The following is an 18360-nucleotide window of genomic DNA, read 5'->3' as shown; positions in this document are numbered from 1 at the left end:
TTGTCATGTTGATTAATCTTTCATTTCTTATTTTTAGTGTTCCTTTTTTGTATTTCAATTCTTTTTTTGTATTTCAAGTGTCTTGCGGGGTAGGTATAGGCAAATGTTTATGTGCATGCAATGTGTTCTTACTTCTTTTATTTCTTTCTGACGTTGTTTTCATTGATTATGTTTTTGGTATTTCTTCAGTGTACATCTTACTTAGTTGTGACTTTGTCCTTTCTTCTTTATTGCTGTTCATTTATATATATATATATATATATATATATATATATATATATATATATATATATATATATATATATATATATATATATATATATATTTGCCCTCCTGCTTGGACCCAAATAGGGTCTGCAGTATTGTATAAATAAAAATAAAAAAACTATGCGGTGCAAGGAGGCTAACAATTTCACACGCGTGTTGTAACACGAGTCAACCTGGTATAAGATTTGCAAACAAAGCTGCCCTCGGGTATGGCCGATAAGTTTTTTTTCTTTGCGCTTAGTAAGCTTGCTCATTTTAAAGTGTACACGCATTAATTTCCTTCCCTGTATTATTCGTTTACCTGAAGATGTCTTTCATCTGTGGCCACGAATTAGGAATTCGCCATGTATGCATGTATTCACTTTGAGCAGAAATAAGGCACAAAATATGTACGACAATACTTCACCCCCTCATTTAGCCAGGAATAATGTTGAAATCGAGAGTTGGACGGAAACTTGTGTGGTCAGGAACAGACATGAAGACAATTAAAACGAGACACTGACTACAATAAAAGCCAAATATAAGAAGGGACAATACATTTGAGCTCCCGCACAGGAGCCTTGTTCACAAATAAAAAAAAAGTGAACAAGGCTCCGGTACCAGGATAAAAGTAGAAAGAAAGACGTATGGGAGCCGAAACGTCTTGCTTTTTGTTTTTATTATGGTCATCGTCTTGTTTTATTTGTCTTCAGTAACAACGTTGGTTAAGATTATTCTTATCTTTTACAAACAGTTCGGAACTGCAGTGGGCTCAGATCGACCGGCATCATGACGAAAAGTTATCGGTCCTATCACGGCATTGGCTCATGCAGCCCATGGGCTGCATACGGTGCACCTTTGTATACGGTGCACCATATACAAAGCGAGCGTATGAGTACGCATAGGAGGAGGCAGCAGGTTGGTAAGCAGCCTGTGGTAAGGCTCCCATTGTAAGGAACTTGTTGTGGGCATGCCGTTATTAGAAGCCCATTATAAGGACACCGTTGTGAGGAACCCGTTGTGCGCACCCGGCTATTAAGATCCCATAGTAAGGATCCCGTTGTAAAGATTCTGATGTAAGGAACCCGTTGAGGGCATCCTGTTATAAAAAGCCTGTCGCAAAGAAACTTTTGTGGGCATCCCGTTATTAGGATCCCGTTGTAAAGAGACCGTTCTAAGGATTTCGTTGCACGGAACCCGTTGAGGGCATCCTGTTATAAGGAGCCCACTGCAAGAAAACCTCTGTGGGCATCCCATTATTATGATCCATTTGTAAGAGAGCAGTTGTGGGTAACTTGTTATTAGGAATCCGTTGTAGGGATCCCATTGTGGGCATCCCGTAAGGAAACCGTTGTAAGGAGTTCGTTGTAAGGAAACCGTTGTGGGCCGCCATTGGTAAGGATCTTGTTGTAAGGATACCATTGTGGGGATCGCGTTATGAAGAGCTAGTGATTGCCTCAGTTCCATTTTTGCGTTTAATGCGAGACCAGTTTTCTTTGTGATTAACCGAGTTTGCAGCCGGCTGCAAAGAGGGGGATTCTTTTGTAGCCGAGGGTTCCTTCGTGAATGTCTGATTCATATGTAGGATTTCATGCCCCAACTTCACCACATGATTATGAGAGACGCCGTAGTAAAGGGCTGCGAGATTTCGACCACCTGGGGTTATTCAACGTGCACCCAAATCTGAGCACACGGCCTACAGCATTTTTGCCTCCATCGAAAATGCAGCCACTGCAGCCGGGATTCGATCCCGCAGCCTGCGGGTCAGCAGCCGAGTACCTTAGCCACTGGACCATCGCGGCGGGGCTTTGGTGAGTCTTGGCTGCCCCCTTCCACCTCATTACGGAAAACCCTGCATACCGCTATGAGAGTAGCGAGAAAATCCTACAGACAGACAGCACAATAACGTGGTGAGTCAGTGGCATTTACCCGCATGTTTCTGGGGTACAAATATGGTGTCGAACTCAGTTGGCTGCTACTAGGAGGCGTTGGTGCCACGCACTTTTCAGCTCGCCTATATTTTTTACGTCACTCACCTTTTTGTTTTATTGTTATTTTTCTTACCTTGGCTAGAACGAGGCTTCATTGTTCACCCGTTATAACGGTGAAAATCATATAATCAGGTCCAAAAACATTGGCTTTCTCTAGAACTGGAGCGCCGTTTGTATTCTATACTCTTTTGAACCCTCTCATACAAAAAAAAAAAACACCTGATCTTGAACACATGACCATATTTACAAATTATTACTTTTGTTCCTCTCTCGTAACTTTTGAAATGCTCACCTTGAAGGGATGGGCGACCTTCTGGAATTCCCGCAGCGGCACGTCGATACCGACGACACCGAGCAGGTTGGCAGTTCCAGCCTGCAACCAAGAAAGGGTGTGATCAACACGAATGACAGCGATAACATTGTAATAAAACAATTTTTATCATTTTTCTAGAAACATTTCTCTTGCAATTATTTAGATACCAACCATCTTATGTCAAGGCCGGTTTCTCCCCCCCCCCTTCCCTTTCTCACTCACGCGGTGCCCCCCCCCCCTGCGTACGTGTGTCCCCTTCTCTCTTTCTCTTCTCCTACGCTCCCCCTCTCTCCGCCGATACAGCGGCTAAGACAACGAAACGCTTCCTCAGTATACGCCATCACTTCGTAGCTTGTGATCGTCGGTCTTGCGGTGTTCCGCGTTTTCGTGAGACAGAGCGCGTATGCTTTGGATAGCACTGGATCACGTTCGATGTCTCTGGCGTGTGCGTCAAGGGACCGGCTGTTGAGCAGTGCTAAGGTCATGGTCACCGGCAGGGTTGGTCACCGGCAGCATTCGCGGCAGCGGTCACCGGCATCAAGTGAAGGTGACCGGCCGCGTTGGTCAGGTAGAGTTCTGAACTAGAAGTGTAGCAGCTTGGGCTAGTTGGTATGACATGACGATAGTTATAGCGCGAGAACAGAACGACGACGCAGAGACATGTTCCTCTTGTCTCTTTGTCGTCGTTCTGTTCTCGTGCTCTATCTTCAAGTTCTGAACGAGCTTTTGTGGGCGCCATTCACCATCTCACTGCTACTTCGCGTCCACACATGATTCCCTTTAGCGGGAGATGGCGTGGGCGTCGATTTCATGCACCTTATAATTATACGTATCTATATATATGAAAACACAAGAAGGAAAAAAAAACCCAGAACAAAAGGCTGGGGCGCGCGGAATCGAACGTGAGACATCCACGTCGTGAATGAAAGGCGTTAACAAAAAAAAAACAAAAAAAAACTGAGCCACCGAGGGATACCTCCTTCGACATTCAAACGGCAAGCTATATATATCTACTACTTACCGCAGTTGGCGGACATCTCGGGAAGAGTGGGAAGGAGAGGGGGTGCTGTGCTAGCGTGTTTTCAGCATTATCAGCAAGATGGCGCAGTGAGCAAGCGGCGGCTCTCATCTCCCACGCGTACTTTGGCCCACGTAGAGTATAAGGGGGGGGGGGGGCACGCTCGATCACGCACCCTTATCTTGCAGTGGGGAGAATAATACGTCTTGGCTAGCCTTTGAGCTTCGTCGGAACGATTCTGTTGTAGTTACCGGGCGCACAAAGGTCACTGCTATCGTTGAGCAGCCTCCGTTTGCGAAAACGGCGCGCTTTTCAGACACAGCAACAACTGAGACGCTTATTCGCGTTCATCTGTACCAGTGAGTGCGTTTCGTGGGTCCTTTGTGCGTGAGAAACACGGAGCACGTTTCGATCTGCTTTCCACTCCGCGCGTGACCTTGCAATTTGTTGCTATTGCGTTTATTACTTCGCTTTTGCGGCAAAGCAAAAGCGAAGCAATAAACAGCAGTGAATAGTTGTAGCAGTGTAGCAACTGTAGCAATTACAGCATTGAATAATTGTAGGAATAGTTAAATATTCTCAAGCGCGACGTATTCGCAGTGGTGGCACCGGAAGGGTGTTTAGGTGTCCTCGTTTATTTAAACACTACCCCAAACAGCCCACAGCAATGTGCTAGAATTATTAGATCGTCAACCAAAGCACACATACACAGCGACATCTCGCACGCACACTGCAATGCCCCAAAGTATTTCTTGCTTCTTCTCAGGGAAAGGAATGGTAAGGTTTCTTGCGTACATAGCATCTTCTCGTGCGTTTAACATAAACCTTAAACTGTTATTATTTTGCATTGGCAAATGGTAATAGACAGTTCAGAGTCCGCTGTTGAAAAATGGTGTGTCGATCACGCCGTTACTGCATCTGCACTTTGGCTTCTCTCACGAGATCAGTGGAATAAATTAGGTCGACCAGCTGTTCGTAACAAGTTGTCCTGCAACTCGAAATAAGAAAGGCGACCGGCGTATGCCAAGTACACACGTTTATATTGGTTTGTACCTTTCAAATTCGTATTTCCCGCAAACCTTGCACATTTTAAAACGATTCAGTAATTTGTTTCATATGTAAGAAATAAAATGCATAACAAAGCTCATCACGGAGCGAACTTTTCACAGCTGTTTCTGAGCGTCATGATGTTGAAATATTTTTTAAAAAGGAACACAACTGAAACACCGTTGGATAGAAAACGTCACTTGCACAAACATCAGTAATGAAAGCAGCATTTTTTATTTTTGGAGCAGATTCTGGAGCAGCAAAAATGGTGCTTTGGAGCAGAAAGCAAAATATTCCAAACGACATCTAGAGTTCAATGCCTCATTTAGGCCTCTTATATACGATAATATTTAATATTAAACATATTGCACATACAATTATCACTGTCAATTGCAAGAATCATAACTAGGCAGATGAATAGCATAAACGCCAAGCGTTGTTTTCATATTTTGCAAAAGTAGCCAGCATTGAAATCCTCAAAAATCAAATAGGCTATACGAATTACCATTTAAAATGCTTGTAATTGTGACACAAACGACGTCGAAGCTGATGAAAGTGCTAAAGGTAATCAGTCACATGTGATAGTTGTCACAGCAGCGGCTAGCATGACTAAGAAGTCTTACGACATATCACCAATGATTGATTGATTTGTGGGGTTTAACGTCCCAAAACCACCATATGATTATGAGAGACGCCGTAGTGGAGGGCTCCGGAAATTTTGACCACCTGGGGTTCTTTAACGTGCACCCAAATCTGAGCACACGGGCCTCGACATTTCCGCCTCCATCGGAAATGCAGCCGCCGCAGCCGGAATTCGAACCCGCGACCTGCGGGTCAGCAGCCGAGTACCTTAGCCACTAGACCACCGCGGCGGGGCGACATATCACCAAAGTGGATCTTGAAGCTTATTATATAACTCTGATGCCGCAGAGCTTTTAACTTTACGTCCTCTCCTAATAATCCATTTATCTCATCAACATGACAGGAAATAGAGATGTGAAAGCTCCTTCAGCCTAAACTGATTAATTAGGCATGCACATACAGTACCCTTTAACAACTGCTACGATATGTTGACTGCAAAGTCACGTCGCCATACTCACAGTGTCGTTGCTGGTGTTGTACACAGGGGCCGCCACTGTAGTGTAGAGTGGCGGATACTGCACATAAGTAGGAAAGTGACAGAAGGTGAGGTTTAGAATAAAGCAAACAAGATACTTTGGTTATTGCCACAGTTCACGTTAGGTCACAAGTTCTCGGGTGCAAATTTAGCGATACGGGACGCCATTCCCTTGCAGAGAAAATAAATGGAAGATACACGAAAAAAACAACAAGAAACTCTGGCAATATTATAATGTGTTTTATGTGCGGCTGATGATTAAAACAAAAAATAAATAGGTGGAAATGTACAATTATTCAAAGATTCCCTACACCAATGAGAAAGCATTTGCGACGTAACTTGCTGGTATTTCATAACTAGGAGACGACACGGTCTTTCCACTGCGATATAGCAAACCTTCGTTAAACCGTGAAAGAAGAAAACAAGAACACTGTTGCTTCTTAGAAATAGCTGGAAGTTGTCGTGAAAAGAGTTATACAACTTATATTGAGAAACGTCTCATCATGAAAAAAAAATACAATGTGAAAAGACATCTAGAGCCTTTCGCATCTTTACAGAAGCTTTAGCAGGAGGGAGAACGAATAGTAGTACAAACATACCATACGAAATATCATCCAGATGCTTCCCATGCTTCCATATGCAAGGTTAAGATAGAAACACGCTTTCTTTATGTCCCTCGGGCATGAGGTAATGCTAGGAGCCACCTTTGGTCACCGAAATGTGTTAATGTGTACGCAAGGCACATCTATTTTAATACCGTTACCGTTGCTTGATAACACTTATTTGTTCAGCAAGTGATTTCACGTCAACATGTGACTTGTGATAAAAAAATATTATCTGAGGTATTACGTCCCAAAACCATGATATAGTTATGAGGGATGCTGCACAGTGGAGGGTTTGTGGCTCCGTTGAACAGAAACGGTAACGGTACTATTGGTTACGGTGACTGGACTATTCGTAACTAGCAAGCGACTATTGGCCTCGAGGACATATCGTGGCGCCACCTACGTGATGACGTCACTCATAGGATGCCGGGTTGGCTTTGCTAGAACACCACATCTTCTGCGCTTTTGCTGTGGACACCATGCGTGCTTTTCTTTGTTTTGAAGCCCAGTGCTCAAAGAAGCGGTAAGACCTAATAATGCGGGCAAGCAAACTACGAATCAATGCCCCCGGTGGCACTCTCTCGTCTAATATGCACCGTAAAATCGCGACTAAGAACCGGCGCAGCCATGGGAGACGATGCAAGTGATGTCGCAAAAGCAAAGCTGCTGTATTCCAGAACTACGCATTCTATCTGTGACGTCAAAACTATCGCAGCGCTGGCCTCTCTAGTGGAGGCCCTCGCGGCCAATACCGACAATGTGAGACCGACATGCATTGGGAAAAACGTCGTGTAAACACTTATATTTTGCCTGGAGCTTCGATTCTTCGTGAAGAAGCGATCAGTCGGCTCTCCCCGAGTGTCTAACACTCTCAAACATTAGCTAAAGAAAAGATGTCGTGAAATGGGGAAAGTACATATGCAGCAGCAAGAACAAAGGCACTACCGTTTGTGAGCATTGATACTTATCCTAACGACATAAGTACGCTTCTCAAATGTCTCATGAGCAGCGGTGGCACGAATGCTGCTAATCACAGTGGCTCACGTTGAATGTACGTCTGCCACTAAGCAACTGACCTTCATTAAGGAAAATTTTTCAGCGAACAACTGTAACGGCAGTGCGTTACCTATAAGTGGGATTATAACCATGTCTAGGACGTTCATCACGAAAGGGTTCAATGTGTCGAGTAAACACGGACAAAGAAAAAAACAAAAACACAATCTAACAGTAGTACTGCGTTTTCATATTAAACAGACTTTCAGTCGTAATGTTAATAAAGTGATTGACCAAAGGAATTATTCCTACGATGAACTTTAGGTGCCACAGCCAAAACGTTTCAAAGGCTATGACATTTCATATTTTCTAGGATTGTGTTTCTAGAAACGTAGAGCTCACCTCCTCCACCTTAAGCAAGAACTGATTTCAGACCTATAAGCTTGATGCCATACGAGCAATGTGAAAAACATTTTGATGGCACGTGCTTCGAATCTAGCCGTGGTAAGTTAAGTTGTCGTCCACCTACACCGTCTTTAACTTTATCATTTCTACATCGAATGCACGGAACAGTTACCTTCCACTACGTTTTACATCATGAACACAACATACCAGTAATGCGGTTGTACATTGTTGACAGCTGGGCTAGTAGTTCTACGGGGAGCATTTCGGAGAGTAGTACCGGCTAACGAAGCATTAAAGGAACGTGGATATACAACACCGGCGTTGTTTGTCCTTCCCTATCCTGCCCTTGTCTCTGTTCGTCAATAACACGTTTGAATGTGATACGATTGCGACTCATTAGACAAGAGAACATGTAGAATTTTCGTATTCTTCTTGGAAAATCGATTGGGGTCAATAGGTGCTACAGCACGGAGGACGCACTTTTTTCTTTGGCGGCCTCCGCAGTGCCTCGGCCTGTGTGGAGGAGCGGGCGCGGCGCCTCAGCGCCGGCGCGTCTGCCTGGTCGGCGGCCAAGTATTCGGCCGAGGAGTCGTCGCTCGCGACCAGCGTCTCCCCGTCGCTGTAGTACGAGGGCTCGGGGTCCTTCTTGCGAAACAGGCGCTGCTGCAGGATCAGCTTGCGAACCTGCGCCTTCTCGCGCTCCTCCCAGAGCCAGTCGGTCAGCTTGGGCTCCTGCGCCGCCAAGATGGCAGCCGCGGCCGCGGAACATAAGGGACAAGGATGAGGAGGTCGGGAAAGGAAGTGGAAGAACGAGAGAGGCAGGCATGTTTGTTAGGGGCAGTTAGTCGTGGTTGAAAGGATGAGGGCATCGAGGACTTTGAATAACGGCAAGAGCAATCAAAACCAGAACGAACACAATTTCAATATCATGCACGAGTGCAACGACAGTGCATAGCAGCGTGTTCTTGATATGTCGCGTGCATTGTGAACAGCAGTAACACACTTTCAGCAGGCCAGCCAATAATATTGAATAGGACAAGGTAGATTGGCCCCAGCAAGCACTTAACGATTGTAAGTGGAGCAGGTAAACGCTCTGTCTAAATCATGCAAGCGAACGCTTCGTGTATACGCTGCATGTAAACGCTGCGTAGGCATTCTTCACGTAAATTTTACGTGTGAACGTGAAGTTTATACGCTATGTTAAACGTGCATGCCGGTGGTGCTTGTGAGCGCTACGTGTAGACGCTGCATGTGAAACCCGGATACGAGCACTGCATGGGGACTCTGGGTGTAACGGTTTCCTGTGTGAACGTCAAGTGCCATGCGAAGCATACAAGTACTAATTACATGTGAACGCCACGTGTGAACGCAGCATGTTAACCCTGCATGTAAACGCTACATCGAAACGCTTGACGTAAATGTTTCGTATGAATCACAATAGTGGATCGTTGGGCTAGTTGGTTTGACATGTGGCGTAGAAGAGCGAAGGCTACTTCCTTCAAAGTTGTCTTCCTCTCTTCGCAAGCCTCCTTTCTTCTACGCCAAATTTCGTGTGAACGTTACGTGTGAACGCCACGTGAGGCAAGCTGTGCGCGAGGATGCTGCGTGTAAACGTGGCATGTTAAGCATGTTACACTTAAGAACTACGTGTGAGCACTCCGCGAGACCGGATGTGAACATTACGTGTGAACGTTACGTGTAAACGCCACACGAACGCTATACAGGAAAGTTGTGCGTGCGCACGCTACATGAAAATGCTTCGTGCGAAGCCTACACATAAGTACGGCGTGCGAACAATCCGCACGATCGCCGAGTGTAAACAGTGCATATCGGAACGCTATTGGCGTACGTTACGAGAACACAGCAAATCAAATGCTGCTGTATCACGCTCCTAGCACGTGCTTCTGCCCTCACGGATGACAGATACTAGCTTAAAGACTCACGCGCGTTATTCAGAGCCGCGTTTACCCGTGCGTTTACGCCATCGCACTGCGTTTCCTCAACACTACGATGTGATGTGTTGTTTTGTCGCAGTCGTAATAAACGTGGCTTACATTGTGTCAGAGGCATTCTGAAGAATTCACACACCACGGTTGCGGACAATTATATGCGGCATTAGCAAAAAAAATTAGAATATAAACAATAACATTATCATAAAATATTATCAACGGACAGGCAAATTCGTAAAGCTTGAATGTACACCTGAAAGTCATATCTGTGCTAGCGCAAAAAAAAATGATTATCCACATTCAGCACTGTATCTTCTCAATTGAAAAAAAAAATATCAGTTTCGAAGAAATCGAAAACACGGAGCATTCAATCCGGTTGATTGATGATTGATTGATAAGTGGTGTTTGACGTCCCAAAACCACCATATGATTGTGAGAAACGTCGTAGTGAAGGGCTCCGGAAATTTTGACCACCTGGGGTTCTCTAACGTGCATGCAGATCTTAGCGCACGGGCGTACAGCATTTCCGCTTCCATCGAAAATGTAGCCGCCGCAGCCGGGATTGAATCCCGTGACATGCGGGAGTCAATCCGGTTGGGAAACGCATCTCGAAGATTCATGTCGGAAGACGTTTCTCATTTTCACAATCTGGAAGTCGTCTAGAAGAAAGTTTCGATCGAAGCACTAATGAAGCAGGTAATCAGTGCAAGAAAGAAACAAGATTAGGCAAATAAAGAATAAAATAGAGAATTCTTTAAAAATGAGAAAGAAACTGTGTCAAAGGAGATAAGGAAATGAAGGAAACAATTCTGAGGAAGCAAATGAAACAACGCCACCGGAAAGGGAGATGAAACAATGTACGAATAGAAAGAAAGAGGCAAACGTAAATTGAAAGGGAGAAGTAAGAAAAGGAAATAAAACAATTAGAATACAAGGAAAGTTAGATGAGACATGGGGAATGCGGAAAATAAGAAGGAAATAAAGGGATGAAGTACTTCATTCTTGCATTCTTATAAATGAACAAGAAAGCTGAAGGGAACAACACAGAGCCGGGAAATGAAAAGACAAGAAAATTTGCACTGAAAGGGAAACAATAACAAAATAATGGGAAACAATAACAAAATAATGTCGTAAGAATAAGGTTATGAAAAAGAAATGAATTAAACGAGCAAACGAAGAAAAAAATTGAAAGGGGAGGGGGCGTAAGTGTAAAGGAAGGTAAGAAATAGAGAATCACCTGGGAAATATGGAGCACGATAAAAGCTATACAAGGAAGGAATTACAGAAATAAAGCAAAATAAAGAGAGAAAACAAAACAGAACAAAAAGGCGTGATGAACCAATCAAGGATGTTCAAAGAGAAATAAAACTTAGACGAAGAAATGAAACCCGTGGAGTTCAACTCAGAAGCGAAACTCGGGGTAGCAATGACGACCGAGACGGGCCGGCTGCAGCGGAGGCGGCAGATTTGCCGGCGCGTTTCGACAACGCCTCCTTTTCGACGCCCGGAGCACACAAAGGGAACAAACGGGACAGAGAGGGAGAGAGACGCAAAACGCCCGGAATGGAAGGAAAGATCCCCATTCTGCGGCGGCCGCCTGGGTGAACGTTTCCGCACACTTCCCGATTCCCTCCCTCTGGCAACCGTGTCCTCAATCTCGCCGCTCGCGCGGACAATGGGGTCTGCGGCGCTGGTGGAGGCCAGCTAGCCACGCAACGAACGAATCAAAACGGGGAGAGAAACAACGCGAAAAAAAAATGTGTCGAGGAAACAAAAATGTGAGAGAGAAAATGAGAGAGTCGTGGAGGAAGAATGAACGCTGTAAACGAAAGACACGAAATGAGTGTTTGTGTGTGTTCCAGAAAGGAGCCAGTGTCGTAAACAATTTGCGTTTTTGACGCTGGTGTACATGGTCACGTGGTCAGGACCAAACGTGGTGTCCTTGAAAGGAAGAAATGTGTATGGTTAGTGTGATCATCGGCGGGTACGTACGAGTGTGTATGCATGTGCGTGTATGTCAGAGTGCGTGTATACGTGTGTGAGAGAGTATGTATGTATGTATGTATGTATGTATGTATGTATGTATGTATGTATGTATGTATGTATGTATGTATGTATGTATGTATGTATGTATGTATGTATGTATGTATGCATGCATGCATGCACGTATGCACGTATGCATGCATGTATGCACGTACGTACGTATGTATGTATGTATGTATGTATGTATGTATGTATGTACGTATGTATGTATGTATGTATGTATGTATGTATGTATGTATGTATGTATGTATGTATGTATGTATGTATGTATGTATGTATGTATGTATGTATGTATGTATGTATTGTCACGGGGTCGTGACGTGGCCGAAGACAGGAGGCTTCGTGTTGGGATTTAACTGTTTATTTGGGCGAGCCTGTGCCCGGTAAACGGAAAGTCCAATTACAGCAGCAGTCCCGCACAGATAACAGTCTCGGACTGATAGCGGCGAACGGAGCGTCGGCCTTCGATCAACAACTACTGACAAGTGGCGAAGCGCGTCGGCATTTATACTCTTGCCGTCGAATGTTCTAGCGTTATCGCTGGTGGTGGCGTAGCTTCCAGAACAATCTGTACCGTTCGCACAGTGGGCGTGATCTTATCGAAATGATCTACTACAGTCCGGAACCTTCTAGAAAACTGCAGGCGCGGTTTGCGCTGAGAATCATGTGGTGTTTTGAAACGATAACAAAAACTTGGGAAATGGAACGTGGCATTGCCCCCCTCTGAAAAAAAGGCATCGTCCCGATGCTTTAACTAAAGATGAAAGTACAATAATAATGCAAGAAAGTACAATGAATAAATTCCGATACAACAATAATACAAAAAAACACTGGTTCAGTTTGTTAACGCGCATGAAACGGCTTGAGGCGCGCGACATGTACGACTTCAGGTCGCGATCGGCGTCGTTGAGAGTTCGTGATGCCGTCGGGGACAACCTCCTAATCAAGTGGGCCGAGACGTCGAACCACCCTGTATGGTCCGAAGTACCGTCGCAGAAGCTTTTCACTTAGTCCACGTCGGCGTATCAGCGTCCACACCCAAACACGTTCACCGGGCTGGTATTCCACGAAGCGTCGTCGAAGGTTGTAACGGTGGCTGTCGGTCGTCTGTTGATTCTTGATACGGAGCCGCGCAAGTTGTCGGGCTTCTTCGGCGCGATGAAGGTACTCGCTCACATCGAGGTTTTCTTCGTCGGTGACGTTGGGTAACATGGCATCGAGCGTCGTTGTCGGGCTCCTTCCGTAGACCAATTTGTATGGAGATATCTGCGTCGTCTCCTGCACCGCCGTGTTGTATGCGAAGGTCACATACGGAAGAATGGCGTCCCACGTCTTGTGTTCGACATCGACGTACATTGACAGCATGTCGGCGATCGTCTTGTTAAGCCGCTCGGTGAGGCCGTTGGTCTGTGGGTGGTACGCTGTCGTCCGGCGGTGGTTTGTTTGGCTGTATGCCAAGATCGCTTGAGTTAAGTCGGCAGTGAATGCGGTTCCTCTGTCGGTGATGAGGACCTCCGGGGCGCCGTGACGTAGGACGATATTTTCGACGAAGAACTTAGCTACCTCGGATGCACTGCCTTTTGGCAGGGCTTTTGTCTCGGCGTAGCGGGTGAGGTAGTCGGTAGCTACCACGATCCACTTGTTTTCGAAAGCCGACGTCGGGAACGGCCCCAGTAGGTCCATACCAATCTGCTGGAAAGGTCGGCAAGGTGGATCAATTGGCTGCAGAAGTCCAGCTGGCCTTGTCGGCGGTGTCTTGCGTCGCTGACAGTCCCGGCATGTCCTCACATAACGAGTGACGTCGGTAGTAAGACGTGGCCAGTAGTACCTTTCTTGTATCCTCGTGAGCGTGCGAGAAACACCGAGGTGCCCTGCCGTCGGGTCGTCGTGCAGGGCCTGCAGGAGTTCTGGTCGCAGAGCTGAAGGCACCACAAGGAGGTACTTAGCCCGAAGCGGTGAAAAGTTTTTCTTTTGTAGAAAACCGTTTCGTAGAAAAAACGACGCAAGTGCGCGCTTTAATACCTTCGGGACTTCGGCGGTCCTGCCTTCGAGGTATTCTATTAGGGCCTTAAGTTCCGGGTCGGCCCGCTGTCGTTCAGCGAAGTCGTCGGTAGTGATCGTTCCCAAGAAGTAGTCGTCATCCGGGTCGTCGGGTAGCGGTTGGTCGACAGGCGCACGAGAGAGACAGTCGGCGTCGGAGTGTTTTTTGCCGGACTTGTAAATGACAGTAATGTCATATTCTTGAAGTCTCAGGCTCCATCGTGCGAGGCGACCTGAAGGGTCCTTCAAGGTGGCTAGCCAACACAAGGCGTGGTGGTCGCTCACAACTTTGAAGGGCCTGCCGTAGAGGTAGGGGCGAAATTTCGACGTAGCCCAGATGATGGCGAGGCACTCCTTTTCTGTTGTGGAATAATTTGCTTCTGCTTTGGATAGCGATCGGCTGGCGTAACTAATAACCCTTTCAAGTCCGTCAGCCCTCTGCACAAGAACGGCGCCAAGACCTACGCTGCTTGCGTCAGTATGTATTTCTGTCTCGGCGAATTCGTCGAAATGGGCAAGTAACGGAGGCGTCTGGAGGCGATGTTTAAGCTCCTGGAAAGCGTGTTCCTGTGGCGTTTCCCACTTGAACTCCACGTCGGCCTTGGTAAGGTTAGTGAGAGGATCGGCGATGCGGGCGAAGTTTTTCACGAACCGCCTATAATAGGCGCACAGGCCCAGAAATCGGCGTACGGCTTTCTTGTCAGTGGGCGGCGGGAAGTCGGCGATGGCGTCTGTTTTCCGTGGATCGGGACGAACTCCAGACTTGCTGATAACGTGCCCCAGAAACAAGAGCTCCTCATACGCAAATCTGCACTTTTCTGGCTTCAATGTGAGTCCGGAAGTCTTTATGGCTTGAAGTACAGCTTCAAGGCGCCGAAGATGCTCGTCGAAACTCGAGGAAAACACGACGACGTCGTCCAAGTACACAAGGCAAGTCTGCCACTTCAATCCTGCCAGTACTGTATCCATAACGCGTTGAAAAGTTGCAGGCGCTGAGCAAAGGCCGAAGGCTATCACCTTAAACTCGAAGAGGCCGTCCGGTGTTATAAACGCCGTCTTCTCTCGGTCTCTTTCGTCGACTTCGATTTGCCAATAGCCAGTCTTGAGGTCCATTGACGAAAAGTACTTGGCGTTATGGAGCCGATCAAGTGCGTCGTCTATTCGTGGGAGAGGATACACGTCCTTTCTTGTAATTTTGTTCAGGCGGCAATAATCGACGCAGAAACGTAGGGTCCCATCCTTTTTCTTCACTAACACCACGGGGGATGCCCATGGGCTCTTGGACGGCTGGATAATGTCATCCCGCAGCATTTCATCAACTTGTCTCTTCATGGCCTCACGTTCTCGCGTCGAAACCCTGTACGGACTCTGACGGAGTGGTCTGGCATTTTCTTCAGTTATGATGCGATGTTTCGTGATTGGGGTCTGCCGAATTTTCGATGACGACGAAAAGCAATCTTCGTATTGCTGGAGCAGGGCCTTGAGCTGTTCTTGCTTATTGTTCGGAAGTCTGGGATTGACGTCGAAAGCTATGGGAGGTGTTTGGTTCCTCTGAGCAGGTTCCGCAGAATCGGCGAGGGCAAAAGCACTGGTGGCTTCGGCAATTTCTTCGATGTACGCGACCGTTGTTCCTTTGTTCACATGTTTGTACTCATTGCTGAAATTCGTGAGCATAACCGTTGCTTTGCCTCCCCGCAGCTCTGCAATTCCTCTTGCGACGCAAATATTTCGGGTCACCAACAGATTCTGACTGCCTTCAACGACGCCTTTGAAATTAGGTGATTCAGGAGCGCCGACTGAAATAATGACGCTTGAGCGAGGCGGAATGGTGACTTGTCCTTCCAGCACATTCAAGGCATGGTGTCCAGACGGCGTGCGCGGCGGTAGTGCTTCTTCTGTGGATAACGTTATCGACTTTGTTTTTAAGTTGATGACAGCGCCATGGAGGCATAAGAAGTCCATGCCAAGGATGACATCTCTCGAGCAACGCTGTAGGACTATGAGGTCTGTAGGATAAATACGGCCGTTAATGGTGACTCTCGCTGTGCAGATTCCTGCAGGCGTTACGAGATGACCTCCGGCAGTGCGGATTTCAGGGCCTTTCCAAGCTGTCCTAACTTTCTTTAACTTCGCGGCGAACGACCCACTGATGACAGAATAGTCGGCTCCAGTATCGACGAGAGCGGTCACACTGTGGCCGTCGATAAGAACGTCGAGGTCGCTAGTTCGCCGTCTCGCATTACAGTTAGGGCGTGGCGTCGGGTCACGGCTGCGTCGGCTAGGTCCGCTGCTTCCATGTTGCGTCGTCAGGCCACCTTCGGTAAGTGAGCTTTCGTCGTCAGGGCTTTGCCTGGTTGGCGTTGTGTTGAGAAAGCTCCATCGCGGCGTCGTCGTCGTCGGAGGATCTTCGGTAGTTCGTCGCACAGCAACCGCACCTCCACCGGTTGCTGCCCTTAGTTTCCCGGATACGGGCTAGGAGACCGGCCCCGCGTTGGGCCAGAGTACTGTCGGTGGTGCGGTGACGTGCGGCGGCTGGGCGACGGCGAACGCGAAGGGCTTCGTGGTGTCCACCGAGTTCCTGTCAGGTAGTCGGCGATGTCACGTGGCCGTTCTCCTGGCTGCGGACGTGGTGCATCGACGGCGAAGCCACGCAGTCCCATCTGTCGGTACTGGCGACGGCGGTAAGTGTGCCCGGCCTCGCCGCAGTGGTAGCACAGTGGGCGGTGGTCAGGGGTGCGCCAAACGTCGGTTTTCCTCGGCGCACTGCGCTGGCCCGCTGGTGAACGGTAGGTCGTCGGTGGGGGTGGTGGCGGCGGTGGTGTCTGGCGACGGAAGTGCGACGGGGCGGCGTTTTGGCGTGGACGGGGAGGAGCGTTGTGGCGCACTGCAGCGGCGTAGCTCATGTTTTCTGGCTCGGGCAGCGGTGTATGGGGAATTCGAAGTGATTGCCGAACTTCTTCTCGCACAATGTCGGCGATCGAATCCACTTGAGGTTGCGCCGAAGGCAACAGTTTGCGTAGCTCTTCCCGCACGATCGCTCGGATCGTTTCACGCAGGTTTTCGGAGTCACTGGTTTGAGCAGCAGCGCATTCTGGAGTCAGGCGACGATTATACTGTCTGGTGCGCATGTCAAGGGTTTTTTCGATGGTGGTCGCCTCGGATACAAATTCTTGGACAGTGTTCGGTGGATTCCTCATTAGTCCCGCGAAGAGCTCCTGCTTGACTCCTCGCATGAGGAAACGAACTTTCTTCTCCTCAGGCATGTCTGGGTCAGCGTGACGAAATAGGCGGGTCATCTCCTCTGTGAAAATTCCAACCTTCTCATTCGGTAGCTGAACCCGGGTCTCTAGTTGAGCAGCGGCCCTTTCTTTGCGAGCGACGCTCGCGAACGTTTGCAGAAATGCGCCGCAGAAGACATCCCACGTTCGGAGCGTGGACTCACGATTCTCTAGCCAGGTCCTTGCGGTGTCTTCCAGGTAGAAGTACACACGCCGGAGCTTTTCTTCGTTGTCCCAGTGGTTGAGGGCGGCCACACGGTCGTATGTTTCTAGCCAGGACTCCGGGTCTTCGAACGATGACCCATGGAAAATTGGTGGTTCCCTGGGTTGATGCATGACCATCGTGGGCAGGGATGCGGCGGTTGTCATTGTCGCTGCAGTCGCGGTCATGGCCTTGGTCTTCCGCGCCTTGTCTTCTAGAATCCCGTACTCCGGTGGTAGCCCTTGCTGTCGGCGGCTTGTTCGCTGCTCCTGGTTGGCGTCGGTGTCTTCTCCGCGACGTGGGCTGGGTTCACGGCTTGACGGGGGCGTGCGGTACATGAACGAAGCAGCACCTCCACCAGATGTCACGGGGTCGTGACGTGGCCGAAGACAGGAGACTTCGTGTTGGGATTTAACTGTTTATTTGGGCAAGCCTGTGCCCGGTAAACGGAAAGTCCAATTACAGCAGCAGTCTCGCACAGATAACAGTCTCGGACTGATAGCGGCGAACGGAGCGTCGGCCTTCGATCAACAACTACTGACAAGTGGCGAAGCGCGTCGGCATTTATACTCTTGCCGTCGAATGTTCTAGCGTTATCGCTGGTGGTGGCGTAGCTTCCAGAACAATCTGTACCGTTCGCACAGTGGGCGTGATCTTATCGAAATGATCTACTACAGTCCGGAACCTTCTAGAAAACTGCAGGCGCGGTTTGCGCTGAGAATCATGTGGTGTTTTGAAACGATAACAAAAACTTGGGAAATGGAACGTGGCAGTATGTATGTATGTATGTATGTATGTATGTATGTATGTATGTATGTATGTATGTATGTATGTATGTATGTATGTATGTATGTATGTATGTATGTATGTATGTATGTATGTATGTATGTATGTATGTATGTATGTATGTATGTATGTATGTATGTATGTATGCACGTATGCATGCACGTATGCACGTATGCACGTATGCAGGCATGTATGCACGTATGTATGTATGTATGTATGTATGTATGTATGTATGTATGTATGTATGTATGTATGTATGTATGTATGTATGTATGTATGTATGTATGTATGTATGTATGTATGTATGTATGTATGTATGTATGTATG

General features: G+C 47.5%; 1 protein-coding gene across 3 annotated transcripts in view; it reads right to left on the bottom strand.

The window, feature by feature from the left end:
• Window positions 1–18360, bottom strand: part of LOC119163266 (voltage-dependent calcium channel subunit alpha-2/delta-3) — a 260632-nt gene that overhangs the window by 93456 nt on the left and 148816 nt on the right. For all 3 annotated transcript variants that reach the window (XM_075873794.1, XM_037415226.2, XM_075873795.1), the window contains exons 15-17: window positions 8216–8467; window positions 5716–5772; window positions 2530–2610 (exon numbers count right to left, since the gene is read on the bottom strand). In XM_075873794.1, the coding sequence (XP_075729909.1) occupies window positions 2530–2610; window positions 5716–5772; window positions 8216–8467 (390 nt within the window). The remainder of the gene's footprint in view (window positions 1–2529; window positions 2611–5715; window positions 5773–8215; window positions 8468–18360) is intronic.

Source organism: Rhipicephalus microplus, chromosome 9, assembly GCF_043290135.1.
Source record: "Rhipicephalus microplus isolate Deutch F79 chromosome 9, USDA_Rmic, whole genome shotgun sequence".
Lineage (NCBI taxonomy): Eukaryota > Metazoa > Arthropoda > Arachnida > Ixodida > Ixodidae > Rhipicephalus > Rhipicephalus microplus.
The sequence above is the reverse complement of the archived record's forward strand: the minus strand, read 5'-3'. Positions and strand labels throughout refer to the sequence as shown.